Source organism: Pleurodeles waltl, chromosome 1_2, assembly GCF_031143425.1.
Source record: "Pleurodeles waltl isolate 20211129_DDA chromosome 1_2, aPleWal1.hap1.20221129, whole genome shotgun sequence".
NCBI classification, from domain to species: Eukaryota; Metazoa; Chordata; class Amphibia; order Caudata; family Salamandridae; genus Pleurodeles; species Pleurodeles waltl.
In genome coordinates, this window is record NC_090437.1 from 521,398,994 (window position 1) to 521,418,716 (window position 19,723).

The window sequence follows — 19,723 nt, forward strand, 5'->3', positions numbered from 1 at the left end:
ACATATATCTATTCATATATATATATATATATATATATATATATAGTCACTGAAAAAAACAAAGGTTACAGGGACGCTATAGTTAGGTTCTGAAGTTACTCATACAAAACCATAGCAATTCAGCAGTTATAGTTAGAGAAACTCACGCCTTTGCCATGCACAGTTGTCTCAATAATAATTTTATTGCAAATGTTGCAGTGAGAATATGAAATATGGCATAGAATAAGTCATCAATGATATAATATGTGAAGTAATTAGCTGTGCATGGCAAAGGGGCGAGTTCTAGTAAACATATGGTGCGAGTTTGAATTATTTGAAAGAACTTTAACTATAACTGCTGCATTTCTATGGTTTTGTATGAATGAATTCAGAACCTAACTAAAACGTCCCTGTAACCTTTATTTTTTTCAGTGAATTTCTCTGTTTTTTGTTAACGTATATTTCATTGCTATACTTGAATTCCACCACTATCGCGCACTGCCGAAGGGCTGTAGACATGTCTAAAGGTCCCCAAAACTTTCCTTGCACAATAAGAATCACCACAACACTTTTTGGGGAAAATTGTGTGAAGGTTCGTCAAATGGTGCCAAAGATATAGGCAACTTCAAAAACACTTTTTCTATGGAAACATGGTCCTAACTATAACTACCAAGTGGCGACTGCCACAAGGTAATATATATATATATATATATATATATATATATATATATATATATATATATGTATATATATATATATATATATATATATATATATATATATATATATATATATATATATATATATATGTATATATATATATATATATATATATATAAGTATATATATATATATATATATATATATATATATATGTGTGTGTGTGTGGATAGATAGATAGATAGATAGATAGATAGATAGATAGATAGATAGATAGATAGATAGATAGATAGATAGATAGATAGATAGATAGATAGATAGATAGATAGATAGATAGATAGATAGATAGAATTTCAAGCTGTGGTTGCTGGTGTGCTTCCCAATCACATTAGGTGCACAGGGATATGCACTTGCTGACGTGCTGTTGAATAAACAATACTCACACTTCATGAGAATGAGATAGCCACTCCGGGGCTGCATTCCACATTTATTAGCCTAAGTTAGGCTGCTGTTTCCGGAATGATTCCCAATTGCTGGATGTGCAGAATGAAAGAGAATTTTTAGCTAATAAATGTGTCACGCAGCTCCAGAGTGCAGGTCTCATCTTTTACAAAGTGTGTGTTTATTCTGAAACAAAATATTAGTGGGTAGGCTTTATAAGGGGTTAGCAGAGGGACCAAAAAAAAAAAACTTTAAAAACGAATAGCGTGTCAGCATTTTCATTATAATTAAAAGAGACCCCTGGGGTAGGCCAGGACCTGAGGATCTTTCTTTTCATTTTTATATTTTGGGGGGGGTAGCATGAGTGGGCCCCCGAATTCACCAAGAGCCCTGGGAACCAAAATACATGAGGCAAAAAAGAACTGATAGAAGGGCAGAGGGGTTGTGCACCCCCACTCCCTGTGCCAATATCATCTCCGGGGACTCCATCCCCTGGGGCGATATAATATACAATGTCCTGAAGAGCCCACCCCTAAAACACTGTGATCCCTGCACAGGAGAGTGCAGACATACCCTCCTCACACTTTTACAGGCAGAGAACTCCACTTTGCTTTGTTAGGAGCAAAGACAAAGTGCGGGCTCCCTCCAGCAGCCTGTATGATGCTGACTGCGGAGGTGGCTGAAGCCGCGGGTACCTTGGAGGTATGAGGTTGTACTGTGCGTACCATTAGAATTAAATAGTTAGAAACATATGGCTTGATGAAGATCTTGGTGGATGGAATACTCTGTCACAAACGTGACGGATAGCCTGTTCACTGTGCTACAAGTTCCATAAAATATAACGGAACTTGTAATGCAGCGGACGGGATATTTAGCATATCAGGTCCTTAGCAATGTGAGGTTCCTTTTTTTCCTTTTGGGAAAGTTGTGCTAAGTTTGTTATGTTTGTGCTCTTGAGTTCTTGTGTGTTTAGTGGTGTTTTGAGAAGGAATAGAATAATGGGAGTGGATTAGAAAAGGGAAGTTATAAATTGTTATTGGGAATAGTGAACATGTGCGCCTGTTAGGTAAATTGGCTAAAAAAGCGGGAGAAGTTCTTAAAAGGATGTTTGGGAGTTCATAGTAATCAGGAAGGTTTGCAGTAGTTAATTAGCTGACTTCTTGTTTGGCTACAAGGAGACAACAAGCTGCAAGAGTTGTTTTTCCTGAAGTGAACAGTTGACCAGTAACAACTGGATCCGAACGGGACACTGCTGGTGGCCTAAACTGGAGTGTGTCCTGTCCCCTGAGAGCTGTCCTTGAGGTCCTGGAACCTTAAAAGTGGCCCTGATGGAGAATTTTGAGCTCCATAAAAAAGACCAAGTCAGAAGGGAAAATCTTTGAGCCTGCTTAGTGCAACCGACCTGCGCACCATTGCAGTCAGCATGAAAATGCATGTAGGTCCCGGTTTACTACATCAATAGACTATCATTAGTAATCACTGCCTTTTGGTGCTTTTTTCAATTAAACTTAAAAATTGATATTTATGGTCTCCGTTTATTTCAATTTTTTTTTATGGTGTCATTCTTTTTATTCTGGTTTCCCTTATAGGAGTGTGATAGTTTTGGGTTCATTCTTTTTATTAAAATGCAATATCTTTTTTTTTTATTCGGAGTGTGATTTTTATCTTTTGCTTTTTTGATTTTCTTTACTGGGCTGAGCTCAGGTTAATTTAGTGATGTTAGAGTTTTTGGGGTTCACTTTGATAAATTAGTGTTATCATTCCTTCAGGTGGGTGACTGCCCACCTGAAAAAAATAATCCACTTTCCTACAGTGTTCTTTAATTTTTTTGTTTCCTTGTCTATATTTTTTTAATCTACAGACCACTGCTTAGCAAAGAGAAGCCATGCAGGGTACAAAATACATGAGATCTAGGCTTAGATTTACTAAAGGTTTATGCTTGCACTTGCATGCTAAAAAGCGGAACCACACAACCAACATCATTGGTCAACTTTCCTATGCTAAAGGTTTTAGTTGGCTCTTGCGTAGCATCAAACCCTATTTCTGCCACAAAGTGCAAACTTCACATTAATTTATGTAAAAGGTGAATGTCTGGAGAAGGCCAGTGAAAACACCCCTTGGATTTTATGCAAAGCAAGACCAACTTCAATAGCTTAACTTTGCTTTGTGCCATATTCCTATACCAATTCAAACTAGACTCAAAAAGGTGGTAAGCACTATGTTGCAAGATATATCTACACGAAAATTATAAGTCACATAAATTCACACATCTTGCACGGTTTACACTTGTGATGGTGTCTATGGCCCTCATTACAACCCTAGCTGACGGTGATAAAGCGGTGGTAATACTGCCAACAGGCTGGCGGTAACCACCACCAAAATATGACGATGGTGGAAACAGCTCAGAAAGACAGACAGCCACTTTAACACACCGACCACCAGGGCGGAATCGACAGGCACCACGGGGGTAGCCGCCTACAGAGAGGGAGTCAATGTTCCACCCACTGTATTATGACACATCAATCCACCACATTTTCTGGGGCGGTACCAACGAAATCAAAAGCCTGGCAGAAACACTGCACAGAGGGGAAACGACTCACCTGTGGAGACTCTGGGAAGAGCCACAACGTCATGGAGCCCGAACTGCATATCTTTCCAATGCTCTTCTACATCTTGCTCCACCACGAACATCAACGCCGGCGAAGACGATCACGGTGAGTACTGCCGCCTAGCACACAGGGGAGGGAGGAAAAAGAGAGTGACACACACACGCAACACACACACACCCAACACCATACAGACAAGCAGATGCAGTAACATAACATATTTACCCCTTACCCCTCAGGAATAATTCAATGACAACAGCAATAGATCAAAGTGCGTGTAATAAGATAAATATAGTAGAAATACGTGCATCCAAATCCAAACCTAAGTACATATTTACAAATGAAGGGACATTGCCCAGTCCTCAGTGTTCGTGGGCCACAGGGCCACATTACAAAGTCCAAGGCCCCACTTGTCTCCTGCAACAACCCGGAGAGAACACTGCAGGGGCATCAGTTCAAAAATAGGCAGGCACCTCAGTGGGACGGGGAACGGAGAGCACCTCAGCTGGAAGATGGAACAAATCCACTGGTTCTGGAGTGGGCAACGTGCCCTGTGTTTGGTCCTGGGGAGTGCAAGGCCACAGTCTCTCAAGTGGGTGAATTGCCCATATGCTCTGGAGGGGGCATCGTGCCCTGTGATCTTCATTCTGGGCATGATGGGGTGAGTGGATGGCATCTCCACTGGTTCCAGAGGGGGCATTGTGCCCTGTGATCTTCATCCTGGGGAGGATAGGGTGAGTGGATGGCTTCTCCACTGGTTCTGGAGTGGGCATTGTGCCCTGTGATCTTCATCCTGGGGAGGATGTGGTGAGTGGATGGCATCTCCACTGGTTCTGCAGGGGGCATCGTGCCCTGTGATGCAGGTCTGGGGAGTGCAAGGTCACAGACTCTCAGCTGGGTGTCATACCCACAGGATTTGCAGGGGCAGCCTGCACAACAGCCCATGGATACAGGACTACACATTGTCCACCGGCGGTGACGGCTGCTCAGTGGTGGCAGTGGTGGTGCTGCTGCTGCTGGTAGTGGTGGGGAGAGGCTCCAGCCCTTCCCCTGCAGCCTCGGATGGCTGCCCACTGGTGCTGCTGCTGCTGGTGGTGGGGCTGGTGGCAGTGCTTATGGTTGAGCTGGTGGTGGGGGGAGGCTCCAGCCAATCCCCTGCTGCCTCGGACGGCTGCACCACCATGGTTGGTGGTGTGGGCTCCGACTGAGTCCCAGCACCAGGTCCCTTGTCCTTTCTGACTGCTGGTGCTGGCCCCTTGCCCTTCCTGGCAGCAAATTGGGGTTCCTCCTTCCCCTTCCTGGCAGCAGCTGGGGGTTTCTCCTTCCCCCTCCTTTAAGCAGCTGGGGGTGGCATCTTTCCCTTCCTTACAGCAGCTATGAGTGGCACCTTTCCCTTCCTTTCAGCAGCTGGGGGGTGGATCCTTGCCCTTCCTGGCAGCACTTGGGGCAGGCACCCTTTCTGTGTGGCTGCCTGGTGCCCGGGATCCTTTCCCAACTGGAGTTGCTGTGTACACTATTGGGCCAGTGGTCTGACTGGCTGAGGTACTTGCCTGGGTTTTACACACCATGGCCAGACGTGAAGGACGGGGGGGAGGAGGGATAGGTAAGAGGTCAACAGTGGAGAGGAAAAGCTTCTTAGGGACATTGGGGCGGAAAGAGGGAGGAGGTTTGGGAGTGGAGGAAGAGGGTGGTTGTGGGAGGTGTTTTCTGTGTTTGGGTGCAGGTGCATGGGCTGGATGCTGTTGTGAGGTGGATGACTGTTGGGTGTCTGAGTGCTGGCGTTTGTGTACCTTGAGGGGGGCACAGACACAGTGAGAGAAGACACATGGGAAATGTGCATGGCTGTTGGGGTGGTGTCTGCAGGTGAGTTGTGTGTTCTGCTAGGTATGGTGGTGATGGTGGTAGTGGATGATGTACGCAACTGGAAGGGAGGTGGAGGAGGAGGAGGAGGGATACACAGTGGAGGCAGTGGATGTTGGTATGTCTGTATCTCGGTGGTGTTTGTGTGAGTGCCTGTGGGATGATGTGTGGTGCTTGTGTTTGCCTGTGCCACTCTTGTGTGTTGTCTTGTGTGCATGCATGTCTGTCTGTGTGCTTGGGATAGGTTGGGGTTGAGGGGAATGGGTCTGGTTATAGAACGTTGGAGGGGGAGTGTGGAAACAGGGACAATGGCTGCCATCAGAGAGGAAGACAGAGCCTGGATTGATCTCTGTTGGGCTGCCAATCCAATGTGAATGCCCTCCAGAAGTGCAGTGGTCTGTTGCATTTGGGCTGCCAGCTCCTGGATGGCATTCACAATGGTTGACTGCCCAACAGAGATGGATCACAGGAGGTCAATAGCCTCCTCACTCAGGGATGGAGGCTCACTGGGGCAGGGCCTGAGGTGCCTGAGGCGAAGGAGATGCCCACCCTCCTGGGTGAGCGGGCACGGGCATCTTGCTGAGGGGCTGCTGGGAGGGCAGTGGTGGTACACGGGTGGCAGCTGTACCTGTAGCTGAAGTGGGCACAGAGGTGTCCGCCACCATCAGGGAGCTTCCATCGGAGGAGGTATCCGTGTCCGAACTGTCCCCTCCTGTCTCCACCGTGGTACTCCCCTCACACTTTATCCCACTGGTGCCCTCATTGTCGGTGGACTCTGATTCTTGGGTCCTGTGATATGCAGCTCCCTCCGTCGCAGGTGCCTCTGCTACTCTTCTAGATGATGCTAATGCACATAAGGACAGGGTGACAAAACAAAAAGGGGGGATAGACAAAGGATACACTTGTTCATTTGCTACACCAACACCACTGTTGGCGTACACAACACAGTCACACACAGGGAACAGCCCTATGCACTAGGCAATGCACTACCAGTAGCAATGCTAGTCACCAGGGCATGGGGAGGGATACATACCACCAACTGCACCATACCTGGGCCCACAGAGCCCTACCCAGTAGTGGATGCCTACTAGCTAGATTGAAGGAAAATCACATCAGAACCCTGCCCAACATGGAACCTACTCTGCAATGTCAGGCCTGGCCTACGGGCACCTACAGGTACACATCCCCCACCTGGATACCACCCCACCAGGCATAAGTAGTGATGATGGGCATTGTACTCACCCCCTTGTGGCTGCTGTGATGCCTCCAAGCACCCATCCAACTCCGGATAGGCCACCGCCAGTATGTGGGCCATCAAGGGGGTCAGGGTTTGACAGGCCCCCCTTCCTCGTTGGGAGGCCATCCCCAGCTAGGCCTCTGCCGTCTTCCGTGCCCAGCGTCTCAGGTCCTCCAACCATTTCTGACAGTGGGTGCTCTGCCTGCAGTAGAGCCCCAGGGTCCGCATGTCCTTGGCGAAGGCACGCTATATACCCTTCTTTTGATGGGCGCTGACTTGCGGAGGAAATATACACAGGGAAAGGTATTAGACCGTCCTGCCTGTTACACTCATGGCCCACCATACCCATTCCCATTCCTCTTACGCACAGACATAGCCCAGCATAAATGCTCCATGCTGTCCAGGACCTATCCACCAACCCCCCCAACACGAGGCCTTCACACACAGCACTCCATGCATTCCTACCCCATGCATCATGCTCACAGTGTACTCACCTGTTTGTCTGGAGGCCCAAACAGCAGTCGGCACTGGGGTAGGACCCCATCCACCACTCACTCCAACTCCGCCGAGGTGAAGGCAGGGGACCTTTCCCCAGTTACACGAGCCATGGTAGGTTCCAGACACAGGTCACACCAGCACATGCATTGTAGGTCCTCTCCTGTTGAAGGTCAGGTAGCAAGTGAATGTACAGATAGAAAATGGCAGTTACGTCCGTGGAGGTGCATACCGTCACCGCTGGCATACATCACCGTTGGCCACTGTAACCCATAGGGCCTAATGATAACCAATGAGGAGTTGCACAGCGGTTCCCGACCACCGCCTGCAAAGGCGCACAATGTCAGTGGAATTACCTCACATCCACCTGTCCCTCCATACAGGACAGGCGGATGCCATTTCAGCGGGGGGGACAGGCCATGGGTCCTAAATGCATCACAGTTCACAATGGTACATTCAGAACATCTGCCACTAATAAATTATAAAAATCACATCATGCATTGAACTGTAGTGGTTACAATGTACAGATAATGACCGGCTCCTCACTCTTTTGCCCCCTAGATTGCACCCGCTACGGATGAATAGGAGATGGAGACACCCCCGTGTACAGACCCCTGGTGGACTTGGCAACAATGGAGGACAGGCACATTATCCTCACCTACAGACTTGACAAGGCCACAATCACAGAGCTGTGTGCCCAATTTGAGCCTGACCTGATATCTGCTATCCGTCACCAAACTGGGATCCCCCTTCTTGTGCAAGTTCTAACTGGTTCTTTCCAAGTGATAGTGGGCTTGGCAGCAGGAATGTCACAGCCAATGTTTTCAATCGTTCTGACAAGAGTGTTGTCTTTCATAAACACATGTGCAGCCACATCATTTTCCCCCAGGTGGAGGATTTGGCCACAGTGAAGGCTGACTTCTATGCAATGGGACATATCCCCAACATAATTGGGGCGATTGATGGAACACATATAGCATTTGTCCCCTGTCCCCCGGTGAAATGAACAGGTCTTCAGAAATCGAAAAGTTTTTCACTCGATGAATGTTCAGATGGTGTGCTTGGCAGACCAGTACATCTCCCATGTCAATGCTAAGTATCCTTGGTCGGTGCATGATGCCTTTATCCTTAGGAAAAGCAGCATCCCAAATGTAATGGCCCAACTTCAGAGGCACAGGGTGTGGCTAATAGGTGAGTCCTGGTTCCCATCTAGTGGATGTTGGTGTATGGATACGGTGTGGGCCATAAGGGTTAGTGGGTGGCTAAGAGTTGTCTCTCGATATTTGCAGGTGACTCTGGTTACCCCAACCTTTCATGGCTACTGACCCCTGTGAGGAATGCTAGGACAAGGGCAGAGGAACGTTACAATGAGGCACATGGGCGAACAAGAAGGATAATTGAACATACGTTTGGCCTCCTGAAGGTGAGGTTTCGGTGCCTCCACCTAACAGGTGGATCCCTGTGCTACTCACCCAAGAAGGTCTGCCAGATCATTGTGGCTTGCTGTATGTTGCACAACCTTGCCTTAAGACACCATGTGCCTTTTCTGCAGGAGGAGGAGGCTGGAGATGGCCGTGTTTCAGCAGTGGACCCTGTGGACAGTGAAGATGAGGAGGCAGAGGATGAGAATGAGGACAACAGAAATGCAATGATACATCAATACTTCCAATGACACACAGGTAAAACAGTGTAACTTCACATTTCATTGACTGTTTAATATTTGACATTGTCACTGGCAGGCTCTGACTTCTTACTTCTATTGCCACTCACTGTATCCTTTGCCATCTCCATTTGTAGATGTTGGTGCCCCACTATCACTTCTGGTGTGTTCACTGCAGCCAAGTACAGGCCTTTACTATGTATACATTACTGTACAGTTGAATTGCAATATTTAAACCTTGTTAAATATGCTTAAATCATTTGACATACTCCATACTTGTATTTTTTCAAAGTGTGTTTATTGAAGTGCTATGAAGAAAAGTGGGAAATGCAATGGGCTGGGTTGATGATGGAGGAAAAGTCCAGGGTAGAGTCCAATCTATTTGTAGAGCAGGTGCATTGTCCAAGGGGGCATAGAAAGGGGAGCAATGGCAGTTCAAGGTGGACAGGGTGACAGTGGGACACAAGGGTGACAATCAGGAGAGTCTTATTACCTGTCAGGGGTCTAGGCAATAGTCTCTGGCTTCTGCCTGGATCGCAGGGAATGTTTGCGGGGTGGTTCTCCTTCTGCAGGGGGAGGGGTGCTGGTGGCCTGTTGATCCTGTGGCAGAGCCTCCTGTCCACTAGCAGCAGGGGAGGTGGAGGGCTCTTCAGTAGTCTCGTGGTCTGGTGTGACACTGCCTCTCTCAGAATGTTGGCCATGTCTGCCAGCACTCCTGCAATGGAGACCAGGGTGGTGTTAATGGACTTCAAGTCCTCCCTGATCCACAGGTGCTGTCCCTCCTGCAGCTGGAGGTTCCCCTGCAACTTGTCCATGATCTGGCCTAGCGTATCCTGGGAATGTTGGTATGCTCCCAGGATCGCGTGAGTGCCTCCTGGAGAGTCGGTTCCCTGGGCATGTCCTTCTCCTGCCGCACAGCAGTCCTCCCAGCTTCTCTGTTGTCCTGTGCCTCTGTTCCCTGAACCGTGTAGCCACTGCCACTGTTCCCAGGTCCCTGATTGTCCTGGGTTTGTGGAGTGCCCTGGGGTACCTGTAGAGGTGGACACACTGCTGATTGACGTGTCCTGGGGACAGAGGTATGGGCCGGCTGGGTGGGTGCTGTGGTGGTGTTTCCTGAGGGGTGTGACTGGGCTTGGGTAACCGACTGTCCGGAGGTCCCTGATCGGCCAGGTTGGTCATCCAGATCCAGGCGAGCAGAGCTGCTGTCATCACTGTGGGCTTCTTCTGTGGGGGGACTGGATGTTGTTGCCACCTCTTCTCTTGTGACATTGGCTGGGATACCTGTGGGGATGTAAATGCAGTGTTATTGTTTCTGTGTGCGACATATTGTGCATGGGTGGGTTGCCCTCTATGGTTGTTATTGCCCTGGCAGCTTTGCCTTATGTGAGTTGTTATACGGTGGGCTAGCTGTTTCCCTCTGGTGTGCATGCTTTAGTGATAGGTGTCCATGCAGGTTTGTGAGTGGTGTCCATGCATTGGTGGTGCATGCAGGGCTTGGGATTGGTATGGGTGAGATGTGATGGTGGGGTGTGTTGGAGGTGGTGGAGTGATGGGAGTGAGGGTGGGGTATGTGATGGCATGCAGGTAGGGGGGTTCTAGAAATAGTTGAGAGTTGACATACCAGAGTCCAGTCCTCCTCCTACTTCTGCCAAGCCCTCAGGATGCATGATTGCCAAGACTTGATCCTCCCATGTTGTTAGTTGTGGGGTAGGAGGTGGGGGTCCACTGTCAGTCCTCTGTACAACTAGTTGGTGTCTTGCTGCCACAGAACACACCTTCCTCTGTAGGTCGTTCCACTTCTTCTAGATGTCATCCCTTGTTCTAGGGTACTGTCCCACGGCGTTGACCCTGTCTACAATTCTCTGCCATAGCTCCATCTTCCTAGCACTGAATATCTGCTGCACCTGTTATCCAAATAGCTGTGGCTCTACCCGGATGATTTCCTCCAACATGACCCTCAGCTCCTCCTCAGAGAATCTGGGGTGTTTTTGTGGTGCCATGGGTGTTGTGTGAGTAGTGTGGGTGAGGGTTTGTAGGGTGATGTGTTGGGGGGGTGTTGGGAGGTGTGTGGGTGTTGTATAGGTGATGGTGGTATGTGGCTATGGGTGTGTGGGTGCTCTTGCTGTCTCTCGCTGGTAACAATTGTTTGCAGTCGCAAAGGGTTGTGGGTAATGTGGGTATGTGTTTTATAGTGGTGTGGGTGAGTGGGTGTGGTGTGTGTATGGGTGTCAGGTGTGTGTAGTTTGAATTGTCCAATATGGTGGTGTTTTGTTTGAGTGTGTGTATTTTGAGTGCAGCAGTATGTACAGCCAATGGTTTACCATTGTTGAATGTCTGCCGTGGTGATTCATGACTCATAATGTGATGGGCGTTGCTCTGTTGGCGCAACCGTGTGGGTTTTGATACCGCCACTTTTTCACTGACCTTTGGTGTGGCGCAGTTATATCTGTGGTTGAATATTGACTGATTGGTATGTGTATGTCATAATATGGTAAGCGGTTATCTGCCGCAGCATGTTGGAGGCAGTCAGCATGGCGATAAGTGGGATTTACCGCCAATGTCATAATGAGGGCCTATATGTTGGAATTTGTATTGAAAGTTGAGTACAAATCCCTCGCTGGACTCTCCTTTGTAACTCAGTGCGCGGCAAAGCTTCGCTGAAAGCAGGCTTTTTTTGTGCCTCTGTGCTGTGAATGACTTCTAAAGCCCAGATTATCAAAGTTTTAGCACTGGTTTAGCATTACTTTTTTAATTCTAAACCGACGCTAAGGTTTTTTGGGCATTCACAAAGCACCGCAAATTAGTATTTGCCTTGGTTTGTGTGGCAAAGTAAGGCAAAGCAGCGCAAAACACTGCTTTGCGTTACTTTGTACCTTGACACTAAACCTGATTCTGAAACATCAGAAGAAAGAGTTTCACGCCAAAATTTTACATCTTTGAAAAGAGTACGCAAAACACAGAAATGTTTTAATTTCCACCTGCTTTTCTGACTTTGCATGTGTGCTGCACTGCACAGCACACATACAACGTTGGAAAAGCATTTGTACTTGTCTAGGCATAGTATTTTGTACAGGAAGGACACCCTTACTGTGCAAAAACCTATGCTAGACTCACACACACACCCTAGCACTATGGTCCTAAGGTGTGTGAGTGGCGCACGGCAGCTGAAAACAGTGCTGGGGCTAGAGAAGGGGGAGGAGAGTGTCATTTCTATGCATCGATGGCGCTCCCCTGCTCTCTCCTTGTCAAGCAGTGCAGCGCAGCAACTGTGGGTGCTGCGCTGCATTGCATGTCACCTACCAGAATCTGGGCCCTAGTGTGACCATCTGCAAATCTGGAGCTGCGCAATTTTTATACCATCGAGGTCCTAGTGTCAAAAAAAGAAGACCGTATCAAAGGCTTCCTTTTCTCCGAACACCACTCGCATTCAAATCTCTGCTGTTAACTGGTTAAAACGTTCAACTATCAACAGGGGTTCCTGTTGCTCAGCACAATTGTGAAAGGCACAGTTGGCTCAATAAATTGAAGTCGAAGTGTTTCTTTTATTTCTTTCCTTAAAATACAGTTTGCTTTGAAATGTGATCATTTCTATGTAACTAGTTACAGAAAAAGTTATGCTTCCTCTGGGGCCGACAGTTCATAACTGACAATGGAGAAATGCAGGACAGGCAATTATGTAAAACAAGCACAGGTGCAAGAGCAACTTGCTTTAAATAAACAGGGTCAGGAGCTCAATAGCTTTTCTATACTTTCTTCACAGCTCCCTCTACAGCAGGATGGCTCTTCAAGTGTAGACAACGACCAACAGCAGGTTGGGCCGGGGGATTTTGCATCAGAGCATCTTTGATGAGTGGTCGCAGGCCGTACCTACTCTTGGCGTTTGAAGGTTCTCGTTCAAACATTACTGTACTGTATCTCTGAGGGCAAAAATGCCACAGCATGTTCGTCTGGCCCCGTATTGTTTTTCAACAAGAGCTGCTCCATTTATGTATGTCTTGGCCTGCACATCTGTAAAATATACTGAATGCACCTGGACATCCACAATACAGGCAGGCGCAGACAGCCTGTGAACAGTGCCTAAACACACTTTAGTTATGATTGTAGCACTCGAGCAATAGAATTTCAGTGTTTATGTAAAATAGCGTTTTTATCAGCTGTGGTACCTAATGTGGGCCTTGTGTTGAAAATTCGTGTCACCTAGTAGAGAAGGCATACCGCTGCTTCTTTCATATCGCCATATGAAAGGTGTTTCTCTACTGGTACAGTAACAAAGCTCTCTCTTACCATTGCTCGCCATTTTGGATTTTAAAAAGATGATAACTTCTTCCTCTTATTTCTTGCTGCGTGCAAAGTAAGGGGTAAAATCGAACTATTGCCATACACTTTATAAGCAAGTTAGCTGTGGGAGTGAGACTTTGAAGTCAGCGCTGCACTTCACATACATACAGCTTTACACATGTTGAAGATATTTTTGATAGAATTTATTGTAACGTGAGAAATATTTCAGACTTTTAACGAATATTAACATTTTGGTGATTCGTGTGACTGCTGAAAGGCCTTTTGCTGTATGTACATTTAAAGGCGAATCGTTCCTTACTTAAGTTATGATTTTCTTACCAAATCTTGGAAATGTCAATATGAGGTTTAGACAGATTTTCTGAGGAGAAGGGGATATTATCATGGTTTTCTTCTGGTTCCGAATAAAGAACGACCCATCCCTGACTTAGATGTAGGAACTAGAGGAATATGAGGGAGGAAAGGAACCAAAGGGGCGGCAGAAGAGACAATGTCGGGGAATTTATGAGTATTAGGTGAAGAAAACAACACGGTTTTCATTTTTTTTATGTTCGATCTTATGCCGACATAGGCAAAAACAAATATTAAAACCATCATATACTGTCATATATTATTTCCATAAAAACTATTACCAACGTCCACCACTTTTTTATACTTTCTATCCTATGCTTGTTTTTTTTTTTTTAATGAACACATATCCCCTTAATAAGACCTGCTTCAAGGAGATGCTTTTTTAACACAAATCCCAGACAGAATATTTTACCATCAGAACATATCGGTGTTTCCGATGATCAGCTCAGGTGACTCCTCCTTGATATAATGAAGCACATACCAGAGCAAAATGCTTTTTGTTCCCATGAAAGCGCCTCTTGACAGCTTAAGAAAACTGGAAAGTAATATGCAACTGTCCCATGCCATAGTATATCTGGACATACGTGTTCTATTCTGCAAATAAAACATAACTGAATGGCTATAATAATTGCAGGCAACATTCCTAATATCTCACTTAAATACAAATCGTCTAGGGGGTCAGCTAACTGTGGTCTGTAAGTGAAGAAACACATAATTCCTGGTCCTCTACAATAAATGAAACATATTTCAATAAAGCCACAACAACTTAGGTGCCTTTGTTTGGAAGTAGCAGTGCTCCAAGATTCCACTCTCTCCACACTACTAAAACCTCGAAACAATACAGATTTTGGTGGGTGGGGTCAAAATCTTTCCTTCAAATAAACGCTCTAGAAACTGATGTGATCTTTGACATCAGTATATTTTGACTTTGTCTAGAGTAGAAATGCGTACTGTAGAGTTTTGTGAGTAAGTAAAGGCTCGTGATTTTACGCAAACGTTTAATTAAAGTTCTGCCCTGGAACACCTACTCACTGGGAAAGCATTTACTTCCATGTAATATTAAACTAGATTGGGTTGATAAATATATATTTATTAAGCCTTTGTGACTACAACTTCATAATGAAGGAATTTCACAAGAGTACTTGCATTGGAATTTACTTGTGTAAATTCAAATTACATCTACAAAAGGCTTTGCGATAGAGGCACTATTTGTATTTCTGAAGTGAGCGCTCTGCAGCAGCAGATGTGATGCAGAAAGAACAGTGATTGAATTAATGTTTTGATAACTGTAAGTAAAAAAGGTACCTGTGAAAACGGATAGGAGATAGTGGAGTCCGGTCGGCTCAAGGGGACCCCAGTCTGATATTCATAATTCACGTTTCCCATCAAGTTCAGGAAAAGCAGTTTGGAATACTTCAGCTTCCAGTCCTTTTCTGAATCTTGTGTAGCTTGGATCTACCCTCAAACTTGGACTCAGTATCGCCCACAGCCTGTGACACTGGACTCCCAGCTATATTCTTTCATGTTCCAACTTTTTGTAGGATCATTGGCTGATGATGTGTCCTGTTGATGAGCACAGATTTCTGTTGGGGCAGAATGTGGCCAGAGTAGCCTTGTAGACCGGGATTTTGAATCTGATCCTCTCATCTAGTGTGAGCTACTGTAGACTTTAGTGATTATGCAACTATGTACTCATTATTTTTTTCTTTCATTTTAGAACTATACCGCTTGCAATATGCATCTCCATGGTAATTGTCACTATTGGTTATGTGCTCACAAATGTGGCATACTTCACAACAATTAGCGCAGAGGAATTGCTGCTCTCGAAAGCAGTGGCCGTAGTAAGTATGATAGCATGTTTGAATACTGTGCTTTCCTTGTATTTGTTTCATTTTTTTGAATCTCACCTCTGCTCTTCAGTGCTCACAGTTTTTTTTCTTTTCCTGGGGTTCATGCCCGGCAGTGTGATTTATTAATGGGCATGTTCTCTAAATGGGTATGGGTTCACACGTGGACACTATGGACTTTTCGCCTGCCGTATTGAATTTGCCAGTGCTGGGGAAAAAGTAGAAAAAATGACTCCTTTCTGTACAGAATGCACACAGGAGATAAAGAAGTGAATGTGACAGACAACATGATGACTGAGTTGGATTTTCAGATGTAAGATAGTCCCTCAGGAATTCCAACGGAAATATTTGATGTCAGGCAAAAACAGTCAACAGCAAGAAGTGAGAGTGTAAATCACCGGCAGGTGAAGCAAGCAACCAGTGTTTGTGTATTTTAAAGCATTGATAAAAACATGCCTTGTAGACAGCAGTGCTGTTAAGTCAGATCTAAAAAACGAAATCTTTATGTCACCTGTTAGTAGGAAGTCACTGTCACTTGAGGGCACACCTCTGGTGCCATGTACATGACTGATAGAGCACAATAATTGTGAATCATAGTCAGCAAACACTATGAAATTTTTCTTTTGAAATAATTGATGGTAACATTGGGTGTACTCTCATACAGTGAGAGCATTGTCCCACTGCCCAACACAACAATAGTTCACAGTGCCAGGACCTGCAGGTGACAGAGTAAGCAAGCAGACTGAGAAGCTTTGTATTGTCTAGGGACAGCCTAGGCTTCTATGCACATGCTAAATTAGTGTGACAACAGGGCTAAAATTGAAAAACAGGATACCAGATACACACACTTGGGCACGCAAGTCACGGGAACATGACTGTATATCATAGAGGGGACATTGCTGTCCCAACACTGTGGAAATACAATGCTGCACACTATTGCGGAGACTTGCCAGACTATGGTGAGGATAATATAGAGGAACGTTTTGAATTAGTGCCACTATTTGGACACGTAGGTGATTAGTAAGCACTTTCTTTGTTCAAAAGAAACTAAAATGCACCATATCACATGATGGAAAAAGCATCTGCAGTCAGCTTAAATGTAATGTGTTAGAAATGGGGCCTTTAGTTGGCAGTGGTTTGCAGCCTGCACAAGAAGGGGCCCTCACTCTAGTCAGGGTAAGGGAGTCAGGCAGCCAAATTAAACCTTACAAACCCCCTTGTTAGCTTAGCAGGAGCAATCCGGCTTATCTCAGAAGCAATGTGTAAAGTATTTGCTCACACACAGTAACACAGTGAAAAAAAAAAAACGTACTCCAAACCAGTTTAGAAAAAATAACCATCGGCTATGCAGGGCACACCTCTGCTCCCTTTGTGTGACTGCCTAGAGTGAATGCACAAACAGCCCAATTATCATACTGACCCAGACGTATATTCAGCAGACAGGCAGAGACATAGAATTGTTAAGGAAGAAAATGCTCACTTTCTAAAAGTGGCATTTTCAAACTAACAATTCAAAAAACAACTTCACCAAAAGATGTATTTTATATCTAGCTGTTCCCAATGGGACTTTTGCTTTCAAAAGGTATTTCAAGGCAATCCCCATGTTACCCTACATGAGAGACAGGTCTTGCAATAATGAAAACTGAATTTAGCAGCATGTCACTACCAGGACATGTAAAACACACCAGTATCTGTCCTAACCTTTAAATACACTGCACTTTACACATGGGACTGCCTTGGGCATACCTTAGGGGTGACTTACATGAAGTAAAGGGGAAGGTTTGGGCCTGGAAACTGGGTTCACTTGCCAGGTCGACATGGCAGTGTAAAGCTGCACACACAGGCACTGCAATGGCAGGCCTGTAACTTGTTTGGACGGCTACTCATGCGAGTGGCACAATCAGTGCTTCAGGCCCACTAGTAGCATTTGTTTTGCAGGGCCTCGGCACACCTGGTGCACTATACTAACTACTTACTAGTAAATCAAATATGCCAATCATGGATAAACCAATCACCAATAGATTTTAGACAGAGAGCATATGCACTTTAACTCTGGTTTGGGAATAACCCTGCAAAAGGGCCATTTCCAACACAATGCATGAGCAGCATATTTTTTTAAACAGATCAGCTTCTGAAAAGTGTGGAGTTACATAGTGTGGATGACATGAGTCATGCACTCATACATGAGACTTGAGATGCGAGCAAGGCCCAAGTAGGACAAGCAGAACGAAGGGGACCGAGCTCCGCAAGTCAGCCTTTAATGCCCTCAATGCAAGGCAGTCACCCCAGCCTCGGCCACCAGTCCTTGAGGCTCCATGTCCCCCAGACAACGTGCAGTAAAACTGGTCCGAGTAAAAAACCAACAAGCAATGAAGCGAGCCAGAGAGAACAGTGTGAACAGCGTAGCAGGCAGGAGGGTGGTCCTGGACATTTGGCATCTGGATTTTTCCATAAGCCCTGGTGATAGTGCGCAGCATGTGGGTTGAGGAGAGAGCCGGAGCTCCATGCATCAAGGAAGTGGGCAAACTTGGTTTGAGTGTGGCCTGAGGTGTCAGACATGCCCACACTCCCTCTCCCACCCTCTCTCTTTCCCCTCCCTTTTCTCACTTTCACTGGCTGACTGATTTCAGGTTGATTCCAGGTGCCAAACTACGTCAAGCTACACCAGTTATACCAGACATGTTTTTGCTACAGTGTAGCAGTAATTATTTGGCTATTTAATATTCACTATATTCTCTTGCTGCAGTTCAGCATGTCGGCTCTTAATTTGTCTTAATTAGGGTGCAGCTGGAGCAAAGTACCCCAGGGAAGGAACTAAAGCACATTGTGAACTAGAAGGACTGGGGAGGCAATAGACTCTATCTGATAAAACCAAGTACCCAGATTTGTAAAAAACAAACAAAACAAAAAACACAGTGACAGCAAAGTGACAGCCAAGGGAAATCTAAGGGGCAACAAAGTACCAATAGCTGTGCCTGCTTTCCCTCATTTGTACTATTACTTCATAGGCCGACCATATGATGAAGTCTAGAAACACAAGGACCTGTACACAAGTTGGCTCCAAAAATAGAAAGCTTGAGGCCTCCTGTAATGAGCCCTCTTATTCAAAAAGAGACATAAAGAGCCAAATGGCAAAACACCCTGCAATCTATTGTAAGATCCAATCGATGAAAGAAAACTTCCAGAGTGAAATGAGTAATATGGGGAGGACTCCCAGTGGTCCCCAGGTCAGGGTAAATCCCATAAAGCATCAAAGATCTCAGCCTTTTATTTTCTTTAAATGGCAATGACGTAAAGTGCCCCACCATAACAGTAGTTTTATGATTGAGGACAGCCTGATGTTGGTAATGCAGCAGTCAAGTCAACATAACAGGACAGTGGACAGTACAATAGAAATGGACCTGGGTCCACATCTGACTCCCCCCCATAGTCTGTGGTTCTGCCTATGAAAAGGAAGACTCTCACTCTACCAAACCAGGACACTCTTAGATCCCCCAGGTCCCCTGCTCCACAGAAACAAGAACAGATGCCATCCCCTCTTCTATCTTAGACCCAGTAATTTGCTAATTTACTTATATCTATATTTTCCCACAGTATGTGCCAATGGATCAGTAACATTGTTAGCAGGAAAACTGCAAGACTCCACTCAGACCCAGGAGAGTGCAATGAATGACAGAGCTCTGGACTCAAACATTGGGCAGCACAGTTGGATAATGCAAAATAATGCCCCGGCTAACACTGCTGCACCTGACAGTGCAAAAGAGCTACTTTAGTATGTCAGATGAGATGAGGGGGGACCACACACAAGGAGATGGCCAAGCAGGCTGCGTCAGGACCAGGAGTCCAACACCTATCTCAGTGCTGAAGCGTCAAACTCAGTCAATCTGCCGGTACCTCCCGCCTGATGAATCAGGAAAGCAAGCGTGCCAGAAAAGGATTGAAACTGGGCCCAGCCTGCAAGATCCATTTTCCTGTATGTTTTTGATGACAACCAAATGAGAGCACAGGAACCTTGCCTTCAGTCAGTGAGACAGCTAACTCAGACCAGTACAATTGCAGCACGGAGTTTAAGTCAGATACAGAGGAAAGTGGATAGTCAAAGGCCTCGGATTAAGTAGCAGGGCTTTCTACAATTGATGATGATGTAGGGGGGGGGAGCCTTGCTGTGTATCTGTTCATAGCGGCCTACCCACTAACAATGGCTCTTCAAATTTTCTTGAAGGCCAGAAACAGTACCACAGCCAGAGGGAGGCAACTGTAGCCCACTGGGTGCTGAATTGGTGTGTCATGA

General features: G+C 45.9%; 1 protein-coding gene across 1 annotated transcript in view; it reads left to right on the forward strand.

The window, feature by feature from the left end:
* The window catches only part of SLC7A11 (solute carrier family 7 member 11), a 622,701-nt gene that overhangs the window by 480,650 nt on the left and 122,328 nt on the right, over nt 1-19,723 (forward strand). The window contains exon 7 of the mRNA XM_069242094.1: nt 15,303-15,426. Coding sequence (XP_069098195.1) covers nt 15,303-15,426 — 124 coding nt within the window. The remainder of the gene's footprint in view (nt 1-15,302; nt 15,427-19,723) is intronic.